The 18,161-nt window shown below is 49.8% G+C and overlaps 1 protein-coding gene across 1 annotated transcript in view; it reads right to left on the bottom strand.

The window, feature by feature from the left end:
* Positions 1 to 18,161, bottom strand: part of Erich6 (glutamate rich 6) — a 33,059-nt gene that overhangs the window by 10,643 nt on the left and 4,255 nt on the right. The window contains exons 3-10 of the mRNA XM_078043560.1: positions 12,485 to 12,576; positions 7,638 to 7,700; positions 6,851 to 6,906; positions 6,643 to 6,759; positions 4,266 to 4,364; positions 2,986 to 3,143; positions 2,547 to 2,620; positions 1,477 to 1,622 (exon numbers count right to left, since the gene is read on the bottom strand). Coding sequence (XP_077899686.1) covers positions 1,477 to 1,622; positions 2,547 to 2,620; positions 2,986 to 3,143; positions 4,266 to 4,364; positions 6,643 to 6,759; positions 6,851 to 6,906; positions 7,638 to 7,700; positions 12,485 to 12,576 — 805 coding nt within the window. The remainder of the gene's footprint in view (positions 1 to 1,476; positions 1,623 to 2,546; positions 2,621 to 2,985; positions 3,144 to 4,265; positions 4,365 to 6,642; positions 6,760 to 6,850; positions 6,907 to 7,637; positions 7,701 to 12,484; positions 12,577 to 18,161) is intronic.

The following is an 18,161-nucleotide window of genomic DNA, read 5'->3' as shown; positions in this document are numbered from 1 at the left end:
CCTTTTTTTTATGGTGAATTTTGATTTTTTTCTTTTTTACCTTTCTTTTAATAATTCTTTCTTCAGTTGTGTATAACCTGTTTTTTATTTAACTCTTATCCCTTAACCCTCTATTTCAGTCATATTTTCTATTTTTTTTTTTTTTTTTTTTTTTTTTTTTTGCATTTCAAACCTGCCATGTAGTTCTCTATTCCCTCCAGGTCTTTGACCTGACCTTTCATTGTCATAAACATATGAAGTTACTTCCGTTTTGGAGATCTTTGCAGTTCTCTTATTGAAGGCATTTTGGGCTGTGGTATCAGGTTTCTTTTGTTCTTTGTTATTTTTCACTGTCTGCTAGTAACTGAACTTGAAAACTATCTGAGGGTTGAAGGAGTGACCTTCCTCCAGACAGGATTTGGATGTGCTTTTTGTCAGCTCACTGGCACCTCTTAAATTCCATATCATTCAAGAAAAACAAACTTGCTCTCAGTAATTTAATCTCTGAGAATTTATTCTGAGGAACTATACTGATATACAAATACATACAAAACTATTCAAAGCAATGCTATTTATAATAGCAAAAAAATGTTAATAACATCTATGTCTAATAACAGGGGATGGTTAAATTGTTGTGTGAAAAATCACTAGTGCCAGTGGCTCAGGAGGCTGAGGCAGGAGGATTGCAAGTTCAAAGCCAGCCTCAGCAACTCAGCTTGGTCCTAGGCAATTTATCCAAAATAAATGAAACATAACAATAAAATATAAAAAATAAAACATAAAAAAGGCTGGGGATATGGCTCAGTGGTTAATAGCCACTGAGTTCAACCCTGGTCCCAAAGGAAAAAAAAAAAAAAGAAAAATCATTAGCTTTTCAAATCATGTTCGTGTTCTCTATATAATGGAAAAATGTTCTTAATTAAGTTTAATGAGATAAAAATTGAATATATGATACAATTACAATCACATTAACAAAAACCTATGCAAGGAAAGAAAAGTCTGGAACGTTGTCAAGAGAACTTTTGAGCAGAGTGAGGATTTTCTGCGTGTGTCCTTTGGAGAGGCAGCACTATCTCCGGGCACCTGGGACAGGAGATCTGGCTCCAGTGACTTGAGTTTTATTTTAATTGTGCCTGATTTTATCTAGTTGGTTCACGCTGTGCAGCATAAGTCTAGAAAACATTGAGATAGTAGTAATGTTTTGGAGACGTGGTCTGGAAGTTTGGGGATTTTCTCCCTCTCTTTTTAATTTTCTAAGGGCTCCAATTTTATTAATGTGGAACCATCATGTTTTAAGATAAAAGGCTTTGTCTAAAACCTTTTGAAGACAGTGTTTTTTAAAGTCTAGTAGAAGCTGAAATGCCAAATTTGAACCAATTCTTCTTGACAAACAGTTAAATGTGTCAATGTGGCCAAGCTTTAGGAGAGCTTTTATAATTTTAGGTAAAACTAAAATTATAGAAATATATTTAAATAGAAAAAAAAAAAGGCGATTACCTTTCCACATGCTCTCCTGGAATCACAACAAAGGATGGATATATTAGTATACTTCAGATAAAAGTCAGACAGCCTTTCTACAACTGGCTTTGGTTTTGGAACATCCACCGAAAGTTGATATGAAATTGTTTTTAAGCGCCTTGGGTCTAATGGGAAAAAATCACATGAGAGTAATTATATATTTTAAATTTTGTAAGACCATTCTTCTAAAATAAAATTCCCAGTCCCATTACAGATGCACTGATTTATTGAACATTTTTTTCAAGAAGAAAAATGAGGCTCAGTGAGGGGGCACTTTTGTTTAAAAAAAAAAAAGGAATATTTCTGTGTTAAAAAAAAGAAAAACATGAAGTGAAATTTTCTGGTCCTTATTTTAGTAAGAAACAGTTGAATATCAAGAAACTTTATACAGTATTAAGAATTTAATTACTAAAACATAAATAAGATATGTCTTCTCAGGGTGCCTTTTAAATAGCTCTAAGTGATAGAGAAGTTGCTTGATGCTGCTAGACTGTGGCTCAGAGGTAGCGGTAGCGGCTTGCCTAGCATGTGGGAGGCACTGGGTTCCATTCTTAGCACCACATGCAAATACATAAAACAAAAACTTTCAAAAGAAAGAAAGAAAGAAATGCACCCCAAACCAGATGGCTTGTAGGGGGAAGGCAGGGTATAAACCCGGGGCTCAGGTTCTGCCATCAGCTCCCTCCGCCATCCATCAGTCTCCGACAGAGCCCAGGTAGGTGACAGTCTGTTCCTGCCTGAGCTTGAAAACAAGACAGGATTGTGTGCTAAGACACCAGGAGGTCCTGGAGCTCTCTGCAGCCTGTACAAAGGCTCCGCAGATGTCGCTGATTTATTTTAATCAATAACAACAATGAGATGGAGACCAAGAACTCCAAAAGCCAGATGGCCCAAACCTCAGATTTCCTGAGTGATTATGATGGGTGAAGGTTTTACAATACTCAAAAATGAAAAAAATATCAATATTACCTTTAAATACACTAGTTTTAGGACTTGGCCCAGCCTCAGAGCTTTCTGATGTTGTGAGCAACTTGGAGGTGTCAACTCACCTTCTGGTATGGAACTAATCTGCTCCGTGTTGGCCAGTATTGCAAGATGCCTGGCCGCCAGTCGCTCCTGTTTCCTACAAGATCAAAACCGTGCTGTGTGAATGGGGAGGGGGGGCTGGGGCTCCGTGTGCACTGGAACAATCAGCTGCCCAGGTCCCTCCTCACGCTGACCTGGCCTCTGCCCTGTCCCCCCAACAGATTCCTCCTGCAGAGCAGCTCTGAGTCGCCCAGTCATGTAGGGCTGGTAAGTCCAACTTCAACTAGTGAGCTCACTATGTCTCTGGGAGCTTCTGAACCCCTGATGTCCATCAGGAATAATTATAATAGGTTTTCTTTGGCCAATTTTTAGTTCTTCTCAGGAAGCACATCTTCAAACTTACACATTTTAAAAATCAAAGCAGCTGTCCCACCTGAGCTCTGGCCCCTGGGCTCCCGTTACCTCCTCTGGGCCCTCTCCTTGGCCTTGAGCCGCTCTGCCTCGCTGCCGTGGGCCGCGTGAGGGGCAATCTTGATCAGCTCCGTCGCAGTGTGTTGGGATTTCTGGTTTTCCTCATAGATGAAGTCGATGAGATTTTGGAAATGACGGCAACAGGGGGCCTGGAAAGCAAAGAGATCACTCTCTTCTCCTGAGCCCTCGATGACGGTGATCAGGGAGGAGGAAAGCAGAGCCACCCGGCGGACATGGCAGCCTCCCAGGTTTTCCTTCCTGTTAACAACTTCTCAGGATATAATGCACGTCCCACCCCCGTCCCCCAAAAGGCACAGCCCAGCTGGCTTTCAATGTCCTCAGAGTGGAGCACCCATCACCACAGTCACCCCCTCTTCCCAAAGCCAGCAGCCACTCTTCTTGCTGTCTCTACTCCCCTGTTTTTCACTGTTGGTATGAGGAACCGTCCGGCCTGTGAGGCCTTACTGGTACTTCTTCCACTTGCCACCATATTGTCAGGGCCTGTTTGTGTTGAAGCATGTTTCAGGATTTCCTATTTCTGTTTCTGGCTAAATAACATTTCATTGGATAGATATACCACATGTCATGTATTCATTCACTAGTTGATGGACAGTTGAGTTGTTTCTACTTTTTGACTATTAAGAAGCATGCCAACTAGGTTTAGTGTGACCCTAGCTACTTAGGAGGCTGAGTCAGGAGAATCTCAAGTTTGAGGCCAGCCTCCACAACTTAGCAGACCTTGTCTCAAAATAAAAAATGAGAAGGCCTTGGGTGTGGCTCAGTGGTAGAGCACGTGTCTAGCATGTGTGAAAACCTTGGGTTCTCCAGCACCACACACACACACACACACACAAGGGATTGCTGTTAATGTCTATGTACATGTTTTAGTGTGAACCTAGTCGCCCATTTTCTTAGGTATAACCAGGATCTGAATCACTGTCCTGTGGTGACTGTGGGTTCAACCTCTCGAGGACTGGCCAGACCACGTTCTGAAGGGGCTGCACAGTTTCCTGCCGCCCGGCCCCCCAGCAGCGTATGTGGGTTCTGGCTTCTCTGTGTCTTGGCCAACGCTTGCTACCCTGGGTCTTTCTACTCAGCTGTCCTGTGAAGAGGACAGGGTGGGCCATGGTGCTGAGACCCGAACTTCCCCAGCAGCTAACATCCCTGCACCAGGGACAACGTGGAGGAAAGAGGCAGAAGAAAGGGCCACATATTCTAAAAACAGGCTTAAGCTGACACCACTTCCTCAGCATGCCTGCCTCAGGACTTACAGATCCTTCCATGTTAGAGGAAATGTCCACATTGGAGAGGAATGAGTGGAGGTCACTGTTACAGAATTCACACTTGGGGGCAAGATCTTCCTCTTCCTCCTGCAGAGAGAGGGAGAAGAGGAAGTGTGTGCAGGAAACCTGAGGCTCAGAGCAGTGGGGGCCCTGGGCAGCCCAGCGGGTGTCCAGGGGCCAGCAGAGAACACGGGTGTGCACACTCACCTGGGAACTCAGGCCAGACACCTGGGGCTCCCAGGAAGATTTGATGGGGGACATCCCAGGGGCTGAGATCCCACACCAGCGGGACGGGGCCAGCAAGGTCTGTGTGTTCTAAAGAGTGACATCTATAGAAGGGCTGATGAGGACTTGGGCCGCGTGCACAGTGCCTTGGGAATTGAGTCCCTTGCAGGCAGGGGATTCACAGAGTATGACCTGAGTACACGCAGGAGGCGGGGCCAACACACACCATGCCGGGCGATGGTTTTAGGCACTTGAACAACATGAACTTTTCCACTCAATGCTGAGCAAGAAAAGCCCACCATGGCTACATGGGCTCCACACCTGGTCATGCTCTCTCCAAGGAGCCTGGGATGGTCTGCCCCTGCCCAGCCGTGAGGGGTTAGGGAGATGAGACGCCCTTGAGAGATGGATTAGAGGCTCGGGTGGCTCCGCCAGGGGTGTGTGCACTGCAGCCAGTTGGCTCCCAGAGGCTCCAGGGCAGTTGCCTCGTGGGCCATGGGGGCCATCCTCTAAGACTGGCAAGAATGCCCAGGCAGGCCGGGCGGTGAGGGAGGTCACCAGGGCCACAGGAGACTCTCCACCTGCCCAGAGGAACGTCCATACCCCCGGCCACAGCACTGCCCATAGTGAGCACCACGGCTGCTGCAGGCAGCTCTCAGAGACAGGGCTTGCAACAGGGACAGTGGCACTGCCAGCCAGGAGCAGGACAGCCACACGGGTGGCCCCGAGATGACCTGTTCCACAGCAGGGGATGGCTGGGGACCTCCTCAGTCCACCATCCCTCACCCCTTCGCCTGTGCGTGAAGCAGGGTGTGGTGCTTACAAAGACCAGAAGTGGGGCAGAATCACACCCGAGGTGGCTGTGGCAGGGGACGAGGCCCCTGAACTGCCCAGGGTTGAGGCCAGACCTTGCAGGGCTGCCTGAGGAGTGGAGGAGGAACCCAGGAGGAGAGGCCACATTCAGGGATGTCAGGGTGACTCCAGCTCAAGTGACTCTGGGTATAAGACTGGTTCCAAATTAAAAGGTGTTCTGTTAGGTGGAGAATCTCAGCCCCAGACAGTGTGGGGTGACAGGGGTTTAGGAGCCTGGGTAGACCATGCAGCCAGTGCTCACGGATGTCACTGCTGGGTGACAGTGTGGCATCCTCTTGTTGGTGTGAGATTCAGTGCGCTGTCCGGATGGCTGTGAGAACCCCCTAGGCACCCACAGAGGGTCTGTCCATCCCTCTGTGGGTCACTGTGCAGGAGTGGTCTCTCTTCTCGTCAGTGAGACAGCCTGCAGCTCTGTGGCCCTAGAAGAGTCTTGCCTCCCGGCCCTTCCTTCACTGCTCTGGTGGAGGGTGGTGCGCTGGCCTGGTGGATCGCTGGGGTGGCCTCTGTGTGCCCCACAATCACTTCACAGACAAAACACGGCGGCATTCACTTCTATTTCCAGGCTCTGAGGCCACTGCTGTGGGTGAGATCGTGTCCTCCCAAGAGTGTGTTGAAGTCCCCACCCCTGGTGCCTGTGCACAGGGCTCATCTGTCTTCCCGGAGGTGAAGGTGGGGTTGCTGGAGTAGGGTGCAGGCCCACAGAGAACCCAGCGAGGAGGCAGGGAGCGGCTGGGTGCTGCTCCTCCAACGCCACCGTCCCAAGCAGGAGGATCGAGGAAGGATCTCCCTGCAGTGCTGGCCCCGGCCAGACCCCGGTCTTAGACCATGGCCTCCAGAACTGTGAGGCCGTGCTTCTTTTGTTGGAAGTCACTCCCTTTTGCCAGGTGGGATGGCACACACCTGTAATCCCAGCGGCTCAGGAGGCTGAGACAGGAGGATCTTGGGTTCAAAGCCAGCTTCAGCAACTTAGTGAGGTCTTAAGCAACTCTGTGAGACCCTGTCTCAAAAAATAAAAAGACTGGGGATGTGGTTCAGGGGTTAAGTGGGTTCAACCCCTGGCACCAAAAAGAACAAAGTCCAGCTGCTCAATTCCTGGTGCGCTGTGGCAGCAGCCCTGGGGATGAAGGAGCCTCCCTGAGCACCGTTCCAGGGACGAGCTCCTGCCTTTCTTCATTTTTAGTGTGCTCACTGCCAATTGTGCAGATGATAGTGTGGCTGTTTACGTCACTTTTAACAGTAATAGTCTTAAAATACACATTGGAATTACCTTGAAGTAAATGTCTAAGTCAGAATGATCTTTTTTGTGTGCCAGAATGGACGGCGGCCCGACGCTGGGCAGTGTTGTCTGGGAAGGCTCAAAGAGCTGAATGAAGTCTTCTTTAAACTGAATTTTAGGAAGAGAGAACAAAGGGAGACTCAGTAAGCTGCTTTTCTGGGGAGAACAGTGCGCTGGTTGGTGTGAGGCCTCTTCTTACCTCCAGCTCACACAGCACACTGAGTTTGGGCTCCTCAGGATTGATGACCCATCTGTCTGCAGGAGCAGAGAGTCAGGAGGGAGGGCCGAGCCTGCGCAGGGGACTCCAGGGGACCCCACACCCATCCTCCCAGGCCACTGCTTCCACGTTTGCACACACGCCATCACACACACACCCTCACACACACACCTTCACACCCTTAGTCATACCCACACCCTCACACCTATAGTCACATACACACCCCCTCACACCTACAGTCACACACACCCTCACACCCATAGTCACACATCCTCACACCCAGTCACACACCCCTCATACCCGTAGTCACACACACCCTCACACTCATAGTCACACACACCCTCACACACACACCTCACACCCATAGTCACACACCCTCATACACAGTCACATACACACACCCATACTCACACACCCTCATACACAGTGACACACACACATACCCATAGTCACACACCCTCAAACCCATAGTCACATAGTCATACACACAACCTCACACACCCTCACACCCATACACCCTCAGAGTCACACACACACCCAGTCACACACATACCCTCACACCCATAGTCACACATCCCGCACACACACACACCCTCACATAGTCACACACACACCCATAGTCACACACACACACACTCTCACACACCCTTCCTTCTCCTGCCTTCCTGCATCTCTCCGGGGATGCTTTCTAAGGGTGGGTGCTGTGCAGGTAAGGCCAACCCTCCTGGTGACCTACCTTGTCAGCAGGGGTGACCTAAATGTCCATTACCTCTAATCTTGGAAGCCAGAAGCCCTAAGGCCACTTCCTTTGCTGTAAGGCCTGTCATTGTCCCTTCAAAAGAGAGCATGGTTACCATCAGCCCCCGGGGTAGGTACAGCGGAATGTGACAGAGGACAGGCTCCTTGGGGGACCACAAGCCAGTGACCTGCACTGCTTTTGTTTTGTCCTTTCTCTGGTCTTCCCAGGTAACCCGTGTCTAGTAGGGACGACAGAGAGGGCTCATCCCTGTGTGGCACACTCGGACACTCCCTGCTCTCTAGTCCTGGGACACTGCAGGAGTAATGTGTTCCTATTTTTTAGCAGGTGTGGCACGTCCTATTGCTTCTTGCTTCCCTGAATGCCACCTGTCTCATTAGCCTGTCCCTATGAGGCCTTTCCAGGTAGGAGGGAGCAGGGGGGACATGCAGTCCATTCAGTGAGCTCAACCACCAGGGCCCTCTGCAGACCCAAGAGCAGCACCCAGGAAGGGAGGGAAGGTGCCAACCTGCCTGCAATGTGAGCAAGTGTCTGGAAGGTCTAGGGCGGCCATCACGGGGGTGCAGCCAGGATGGGGGTGCAGCCAGGATGGGGGTGCAGAGGGTTAGGGGTGCAGCCAGGACGGGGGTGCAGCAGCCAGGATGGGGTGCAGAGGCACAGGGGTGAAGCCAGGACGGGGTGCAGAGGCACGGGAGTGCAGCCAGGACAGGGATGTGGCCAAGACTGGGTGCATCCAGGACAGGTTGCAGCCAGGACAGGGGTGCAGAGGCAAGGGGGTGCAGCCAGGACGAGGGTGCAGCCAGGATGGGGTGCAGAGGCACGGGGTTCAGCTAGGACCGGAGTGTGGCCAGGACAGGGTGTAGCCAGGACAGGGGTGCAGAAGCACAGGGGTGCAGCCATGATGGGGTGCAGAGGCATGGGGGTGCAGCCAGGATGTGGTGCAGAGGCACACAGTGCAGCCAGGATGGGGTGCAGAGGCACGGGGATGCAGCCAGGATGGGGGTGCGGCCAAGACAGGGATGCAGAGGCACAGGGGTGCAGCCAGGATGGGGTGCAGCCAGGATGGGTATGCAGAGGCATGGGGTTGTGGCCAGGACAGGGGTTTTGCCAGGACGGGATGCAGCCAGGATGGGAGTGCATCCAGAACAGCGGTGCAGAGGCACAGGGATATAGCCAGGACAGGGTGCAGCCAGAATGGGGTGCAGAGGCATGGGGGTGTGGCCAGGACGGGGTGTAGCCAGGATGGGGTGCAGAGGCACAGGGATGCAGCCAGGATGGGGTGCAGGCAGGATGGGGTACAGCCAGGATGGGGGTACAGAGGCATAGAGGTGCAGCTAGGATGGGTGTGCAGAGGCATGGGGGTGTGGCCAGGATGGGGTGCAGCCAGGACGGGGTGCAGAGGCATTGGGGGGGCATGGGGCATGAAGACCCCTGTCCCAGCAGTCCACACAGAGGGATGCTGACAGAGGGAGAGGGCTCAGCGGTGATCTATCTGGGTTGGGGTAGGGAGAGTATCTGATCCAAGGTTACCTATGTTCTGAGGCAGTTTGTCCCACAGAAACGCCACATAGTGTAAGATACTCATGCACAGAGATTCCCACTAGAAAACATAGCTTGCCACAGGGAAGAACTAAACAACAAGCACACACACACAATAAAACAACAAAACCCAGCCTTAAAATGTTCAGCAACTGGCTGGGTGTGGGGCACATGCCTGAAATCCCAGTGACTCTGGAGGCTGAGGCAGGGGGATCATGAATTTGAGGCAATTTAGCAAGAGTCTGTCTCAAAATAAAATAAAAGGACTGGGGATGCAACTCAGTTGTAGAGTGCCCCTGGGTTCCATCCTCAGTACTGGAAGGAAAGAAAAGTCTAGCAACAAGGTTTATCGCCTAAGTAACAGACAGCACTATTTGAGGAATGCTGTGCCCTGAAGTGGAGAGGTGCACTGCCATCTTAGGCCATCTGGGCTGCCATAGCAAAGCACATGACACAGAAATGTGTCACTGTTGGTTTTGGAGGTCAGGAAGTCCAAGGTCAAGGGCCAGCAGAGTCAGTGCTTGCTGCGGGCCTGTTTCCTGGTTGCTGGATGGTGCCCCCCAGCTGCCTGCTCACATGGTACAGGAGGGAAGGAAGCTCTTTGGCTTCCCTCCCAACCATGCTGGGGATCAAATCCAGGGTCCCATGTGTGTTAAGCAAGTGCTTCACTGAGTCACACCCCGACCCTCGGGGCCTCTTCTATAAGAGCACTAATCCCATTCAGGAGAACTAAGTGGCTTCCCAAAGGCTTGATCTCCAAACACTACCACACTGGCTTGCACATATGGATTTGGGGAGGACGTAAGTAGCCAGCCTCTTCCCCTGACCCTAATGCTCGTGCCCTCACATGCAGAATAAAGTCAGTCCAGCCCACAGCCTGGCAGGCCTTGACTCCCCTGCATGGATGTCACAGTCTAGGCACAGAGTCTCACCTGAGTGCTACCTGAATACAACCCCTGCAGTGGCCGCCTGCTCCCCAGCTGGGCACCTAGGAATTCGGATATGCATGTTTCCAAACATGACAGTGGGCTGGCATTGGAAGGATGTCCCCAGTCCAAAAGGGAGAATTGGGAAGGAATAAAGAGTGACAGGTCCCCTGTAAGACGGATGCCCACAAAGGCCAACACTAGGGTCAGGCTTAGGAGCAATCTTCTCTGGCTGGACGTGAGACAGGCAGCCCCTCTCCACCTCATGTACTCCAGGGGCCTTGACGCAAGCTGGTCAGCTACTGAGAGCACAGGGGCCTTCCTACCCCTCACCCACTCACACTCTCAGCCTCAGAAACTAGGGTGCTATTAAAACCGGGACACCCCACCAGGACTCTTCACGACAAATGACAGGGAAACAGCAGGTCTGGCCATGACCTGCCGTTGCAGGGTGTGTGCCCACCTGTGGGCTCTCAACAGGCAGCTGCTCCTTCTCAGCAGGCAGAACTGGGCAGGTGGTCCTAGACCCAGGCCCTTCCCTCGAGATTGAGGCACCCACAGTGGACCCAAAGAGAATACTTTAGAGAGGACCAGGAGCCAACTGAAAGCCCTAGAATCCAGCCCATCCCTGCAGGCAGCCCCTTCCTACAGAGCTCTCTCCCCGTCCAGGGCCAGCTGTCTCCCTTCTGCCTCAGCCCGTAGTCTCAGGAGTCTTGGAGTCTTGTCCCCTTGGATGGAGTACACAAGAAACCACCCTGCGGGGGGCAGGTGCCTCCTAGGCCCACTGAGGCGGAGCTCCCACCTTCCAGACCCTCTGTGGGAGTGGCCTTGCCTCCTGCAGTTCTTGGCTAGGGTCAGGAAGCTGAGGTTCCCATAGCTGCGGCCTCTGAGGCCCAGATAGAGTAGCCACCTCCACTGCTTCTGTGCCCTGCAAGCTGGTGCTCATGAGGACAGCACTGAGGGTTCTACCTATGCCTCCAGAGGTCAGCCACTGGGGCCTGCACCACCCCTGCCACCAAAGACACTCCAGGGTGGCTGAGGGGCAGGCAGTAGGGTGTGGAGGGCAAGCCTGGGCCAAGCACCCACTCACTCTGGGCCGTCTCCAGAAGGCCTCAGGACAGGCCTGGGCTCTGCTGTTGAGAAGCTCCACGCTTGGGTGGGAGGCCCTAGCCCAGCTGTCCCTGGTCAAATTTGGCCACCCTCATTCTCTCCTGAATAAGGTTTCTCATTTTTTTTTTCTCAACATGAATAAGCTGAGATTTTCCTGAATTTTACATTCTGCTGCCCACGTCCGTCTGCCCTTCTCACCCTTTAATGGAAGCCCCCAAGAGGCTCCTTTAGCCCCAGGCTTGGAGACTTATTGAGCTCGAGTTCGACCTTCACAGAACACTTGGACACAAGCCCAGCTCAGGCAAGTTCTTTCCACTTTATAACAAGGGTGGCTTTTCCTTCATTGTCCAATGACACCTAGCGTGACCACTTAGAAGAATGAGGCTTTCCCTACAAGCTCACTTTCAAAGCCTATCAGAATTAACTGTGTAAGACAAGGGGACAGTGTGCTCACTCTCCCTGCCTCCCTCCCTGAGGTCCTCCTGGCTCTATGTAGCCTCCCTCTCCCAAAAGGAGGTGCCTGCTGTTCCCTCCGCCTGGAACATCTTCCTTCAGAGAGGGCCACAGGGCCTTTTCACCTCCTTCAGGTTTTTGTACAGATGTCTCAGCCCCTATTTCCATTGGACGCTCCCTGAGCACACGGGCTCCCACCTGCCTCTCCCGTCCCTCTCCACCTGGTCTTCTTAGTGGGCTGTGTCCCTGTGTGTTTATTTTGTGAATTCTTCATCTCAGCATCCTCCGCCTCCCACACTTTAGCAGGAGCTGGGGATTGGGGATTGGGTCATCCTGCTTGCAGTCGTTTCCCTGTGGTGGGGGCTCGGCCACAGGCAGCTGATCAGGGGCCTTGGATGAATAAGTGACCCAACAAGAGACTTGGACATGAAGGTGAAGGGAGAGCCCCAGGGTCCTCCCGAGGTGAGTCAGGACTTCAGGGTTTACATGGTCTATTTTCCCATAGGTGTGTCATTTCTATGATAAGATGAAGGCATGCATGCAAACCATGGCGACAGACTGTCTTTTGGTGAACAGATGCTACCATGTACTGAATGTAAGTGCCAAGGTGTCTGAGTACCTAACCTCACTTTGGTCAAGGAAACAATCGGGTGACAGTGTTATGGTCACTAAGAGATGAAGAACAGACTCTGAGGTGGAGTCACTTGCCAATGTCTCAGTGTGAGTCCTTGCTGCAGAGGGGATTCAAGGCCAGCTGTGGGCCATCCTCACCTGCAGCGTCTCCCACTGAGTCCCACCTCCCGGCAATCGCAAAAAGACCCAGCTGCTCACCTGCATCCTTGACACCAAACATGTCCTGAAGCCAGCTCTCTTCTGTTTGTACCGACATTGGAACTCCTGGGTACAACCCTTTATAGATACTTCTGAAATCAGATAAGACGTCAGGTATAAGCAGACCTACCTGGTCGCTGGGAAGCTGCTGGGGGACTCTGTCTACTGTGGCTCTCCTCACGTCCCCAGAGCCTGATTCCCATTTTATTTGAAATACTTCCCTTCATTCCCAGTCTCTTCCACAGAGCCAGGCGCAGGGTCGTTGGGCCCACTCTCTGGAGGGTCTTCCTTCCTAACCCTGCAGGCTTCAAGAGCTGCCTCGTCCCCGTGGACACCAGCGCTACGCTGCAGGAGCGTGGCACTGTGTCACTGTGCAGCCGCTGCGGGCATGGAACACTCAGATTTAAGTGAGCACAGAGTGTTCATTTTCAGTAGCCTCAAAACTGCCCAGGCTCCTCTTGCAGGGCTGATGTTGGCCCATGTGCTATAAGGAGCAGGCTCTGCTTCCACGTAGTGGGGTCCAAAGTTGAGCCCTGCAGGACGGGGGCAGGGAGGCAGGTGTGCGTGTAGTGTGGTCCAAGGTTGAGCCTGCGGGAGGGAAGGTGGGGGAAAAGGTGTGCGTGTAGTGGGATCCAAGGTTGAGCCCCATGGGAGGGAAGGTGGGGGCAAAGGTGTGTGTGTAGTGGGGTCTGCGGTTGAGCCCCGCAGGAGGGAGGCAGGGAGGCAGGTGTGTGTGTGCCTTGCGCTCCCTACAGTGACTCTTACTGGGGACTACTGTCAATACTCCATTTGGGTTCCTTGTTCTCTGACTTTCAGTTTTACAAGATAACTGGTGGGTCTTTGTAAGTACTCAGACAACATTTTCCCAGACAACTCAGTCAGGTTCGGCCTGTGGCCTGTGTACCTTTCCAAGCTGAGTGTCTGTTTCTGGCTTCCTTTTGGTGGCTTGCTCCAGGGCACAGGTATCCGGAGGAGCTCTGTTGTTCCCTTCTGAGCTGATTGTGCAAAGCCAGGCAAAGCCCTCCTCTGCGGAGGCCACCTGCGTGCGCAGTCTCTGGGGGCATCCTGTTTACCTAGCCTCCCTGAGCAACAGGCTCTGGGGATGTGACAGCCACAGTGGACAGAGTCCCCAGACGGCAGTGAGCGTGGAGTCTGTCACCTTCCAGCCCAACAGTCAGCAACAGCAACAATCATCCACCCAGAGCTCTTCCCCTTCAGTAAGCCAGCTCCCCAGATTGTCCTTGGAGCTCTGCTGAAGATGGGGGACAGAGGATGATGGCGGCACCACTCAGGATTCTCACGATCACAGAACCCAAGCAGCTGCTTGTCCTTGCTTTGTGAGACACGGACACTGAGGCTCGTGGCAGCAAGAGAACCTCCCTTACCCAGAACCTGTTTCTCCACAGGCATCTGCCTCCTGAGTGTGGCCCCATTTCCAACCCCAATAGCCAGAGGGTTGAGCCTCAGAGGTTGCTCTTTTAAGACACGTTTCTTTAAAAAAACAAAAGAAAAAACAACAAAACACTCATAATCTCATCAAATTCACCAGAGAATACTTTGGAAACATGTGATTTTTAAATCAGAGCTTGATGGTGCACTTAGTAGCGGGTTCCTCCCAACAAGCCCGCACGTGACACCATTCACAAGCTGCCTGCTCCCTCCTGCTACACTCCCTTTCTCATCTGTTTATTTATATCCGAGTGGTTCTTTTCACTTGTACCCAGGGTGAGATTCCCTGTTGTGTATTTATAGACATGACATGAGTTTTAAGACTTCATGTGCCTCCTGGTGCCTCCCCAATCCACCCTCAGCCTCTTTCTTAGCATGTCACGGACATTCCATTTATGATGCTGCCTCCTTCCTCCTCCTCTCCTTTATTTTACTCTAGCTGCCTTCCATATATGAGACAAAACATTTGACCTTCGAATGAGTTTGGCGTATTTCATGTAGCATGATACTTATTCTCTGCTTTCATCCATTTACCAGCAATTTTTTAAAATTTTTTAATGGCTGAGTAGAAGATGTGTATATATATATATATATACACACACACACACACACACACATATATAATCACAATTTCTTAATCCATTCATCTGCTGACAGGTGTCTGGGTTGATTCCATGGTTTAGCTATTGTAAGTTGAGCTGCTATAAGAATCGAGGTGGCTGGGCCGTTGCAGTATGCTGATTTTAGGTCTTTTGGGAAGGGACAGCTGGGTCATATGGTGGTTCCATCCCCAGTTTTGGGGGAACCCCCACACTGCGTCGCAGGCGGGTTGCACAAGTCTGCAGTCCCACCAACCAGGTACAAGTGCAGCTATCCACCCCGCACCCCCAACCTCACCAGCATTCACTGTTATCTGTGTTCTTGAAGGCTGCCATTCTGACTGGAGTGAGATGACATCTCAGTGTAGTGTCCACCTGCATTTCCCTGATTGCTAGGGATGTGAGACATTTTTTTCATATATTTTTTGGCCATTCCTGTTTCTTCTTTTCAGAAGTTTCTATTTAGTTCTTTAGCCCATTTCTTGATTGGGTTGTTTCTTTTGGGTGTTCAGTTTTTTGAGTTCTTTATATATTCTGGATATCAATCACCTTAATAGTAACTGGCTAAGATTTTCTCCCATTCTGTAGGCTCTCTCTTCATGCTCTTATTTTCTCTTCATGCTCTTAATTATTTCCTTTGTTGTGCAAGAGTTTTTAGTTTGATGGCATCCCATATCTTGATTCTTGGTTTTATTTCTTGCACTTTGGGTGTCTTGTTAAGGAAGTCTGTGCCTGCACCTATGTGATTGAGTGTTGACCCTAACTTTTCTTCTGGCAGTTGCAAAATTTCTGGTCTAATTCCTGTCTTTGATCTATTTTGAGTTTTATGAAGGGTGAGAGATAGGAGTCTAGTTTTATTTTTCTACCAATAGCTATCTAGTTTTCCCAGATCCATTTGTTAAAAGGCCATCTTTTCTCCAAGATATATTTTTGGCACCTTTGTCAAATGTCAGGTGGCTATAGATTTTTGGTTTTGTCTCAGTATCTTTTATCCCATTCCATTTGTCTTCTTGTCTGTTTTGGTGACAACACCCTGCTGTTCAGTTACTACAGGTCTGCAGTGTCATTTCAGATCAGGTATTTCGATGCCTCTGGTTTTGCTTTTCTTGCTTAACATTGTTTTGTCTATTCTGGGTTTCTTATTCTTCCAAATGAATTTAAGAATTGCTTTTTTCTCAGTTCTGTTAAGGTATGTCATTGGTATTTTGAAGGAGATTGCTTTGAATCTGTATATTGCTTTTGGTAGCATGGCCATTTTGACAATATTTGATTCTGCCTATCCAAGAACATGGGGTGGATTTTCGTCTTCTAAGGTCTTCATTGTAAAGCACGTTTCCTCCTTGGTTAGATTAATTTGTTTTGTTTTGTTTTGTTTAGGTTATTGTGAATGGGATGACTTTTCTGATTTCTTCTTCAGCTGAATCACTGTTGTAGTATATGAAAGCTATTGATTTACAGGTATTGATCTTATCTTCTGCTACTTTGCTGAATTCATTTGTAAGTGCTAGGCATCTTCTGGTGAAGTTTTTTGGTCTTCAAGATATAGAATCATGCCATCAGCAAACAGAGATAGTTTGATTTCTTCCAGAAAAAAAAATATTTTAAAGCATCTTCTTAGGAATATTTATGAGGAGAAATTGAAATTCTGACCTAGGAAAGAGAGATGCTCATGGACTTGAAATGATGTCACAGGACTCCCAAGTCAAGATGACAGCTGAGGACACACTTCTCGTTACCTCCCAAGATTTTACCAAAATAACAGATACTCCCCCCCCGCCCCGAAAACTAGATATTTTTGGTAGGTAACTAATATGGAAGAAGTACTTAAGAGAAAGGCAATAAGTGGCTACAGAGTGACGGAAACCACAAAAGAGAATCATGCAGCTCAAGACTAGTGATGAAGGGTCTTTCCAGAGGGCACAGGAAGCCTCCAGCTCAACTCGACCAAACCAGAGCACAGGGGTCTGGCAGCCCTCAGAGCAGTCTAAGGAGTGACCCTGGAGCCCTTGTCCAGGCAGGCCCCTTCTTCCCTCTTCAGCAGGACGGCTGGCAGCCCTCATTTCCAGAGGAACCCAAGAGCAGCTTTCTCAAATACTGAGCAGTCTCCTGGGGAGGTGTTAGCCCTGGAAGAGAAGGTCATGCAGGACATGCCCCACGGGCTCGGGAAAGAAGGACTTCCACCAGAAAGTGAGCGTTCTTGTCCTAACTCTAGCAATGGTGGGGCTCCTCAGCCTGACTGCTTTCTGCCCAGACACTCCACCCTGAATGGGGCTCTGATGTGCTCCACCCAGCTGCCCAGGGGCTCTTGTGAGGGGACAGAACCGCCCAGCTGCAGGAGGAGTCCTTTCAGCCACCTCCCAGTCATTCCAGTACACAGATAACCAGGATTGCCAGTGATTCAAGGACTAGCCCTGAGGTGAAGGACAACCCACCCTGAGAAGACAGGGGAAATGCACAGAATAAAGGAGCACTTTACTACACTGCAATAGCGCCCTTTGAGAGATTAAAAAAACTATTGTGAATGCCAACTGGTTCTCGGAAATGAAAAATATGAATCACAAAATTAAAAAATTCTGCACAAGGGCTATACAGTAGTAGCATGCAAGCATCAAAAATCTTGAAAATGTGAAGGAAAAGCAGGGAATATGGAGGAGCTATGGTCGACGTCCTGCAGGAGCTCTGAGGAGAAGAAGACACACGGGGAGTGGATCGTGGACGGTCAGCTGGGTTTGAGAATCAGCAACTCTGTACCAAGAGGGAAGGAGGCAGTATCCTCAGAACTTTGAGGGAGAGCAGTTTAAAGCGATTCTTTTCTGGTAAGATGTATCATTAGTAAATAAAGTAAAAGGGCAAAATGAAGACACTTCCAGGCAGACAGGAACTCAGAAATTTGACTACCCAGGAGACCTACACAAAAAAAGTCACCTGAAAAATCTCTCCAGCAAAGGAAATGGAGTAAAAGAAAGAAAGTAAGATGGGAATCAAGAAAAGTTGGGAGTTGAGCCCAACACAGAAAAACCGAAGGTAAATAACTTCATTACATGCAGGAGCATGCCTTAGGAGGCTGAAGCAGGCGGATCCCTAGTTCAAGGCCAGCCTCAGCAACTTAGCAAGACCCTATCTTAAATAAAAAAATTAAAAAGGGCTGGGAATATGGCTCAGTGGTTAAGTGCCCTCAGGCTTAATCAACAGCATCCAAAAGAAAACAACAAAACAAAGATAAACCAGAAACAACTGAGTTGAGAATTTCACTTTTCAAGTTGGTACACAGCAAAGAAAACAAAGAAGTGAAGAGAGAGCCTTACAAAATAGCGGAACGTCTTGCTAGGGACTTTGCTGACAGAGGGCTATTATCTGAAATATATAAGGAATTAAAAAACCCAACATAAAAGTACCCCACTTATACATGGACATAGGAATTAAACAGACACTTCTCAAAAGAAAAAATACAGATGGCCGAAAAATATGTGAAAAAGCGTTCAACATCATTAGCAATTAGGGAAATACAGAACAACACTACATTGAGAGTTCATCTCACCACAGTCACAATGGCAGTCATCAAGAATACAAATAACAGGGCTGGACTGGGGCTCAGTGGTACAGCGCTTGCCAGGCATGCGTGAAGAACT

Source organism: Ictidomys tridecemlineatus, chromosome 3 (genome assembly GCF_052094955.1).
Source record: "Ictidomys tridecemlineatus isolate mIctTri1 chromosome 3, mIctTri1.hap1, whole genome shotgun sequence".
NCBI classification, from domain to species: domain Eukaryota; kingdom Metazoa; phylum Chordata; class Mammalia; order Rodentia; family Sciuridae; genus Ictidomys; species Ictidomys tridecemlineatus.
This window is presented reverse-complemented; position numbering and strand designations above follow the sequence as displayed.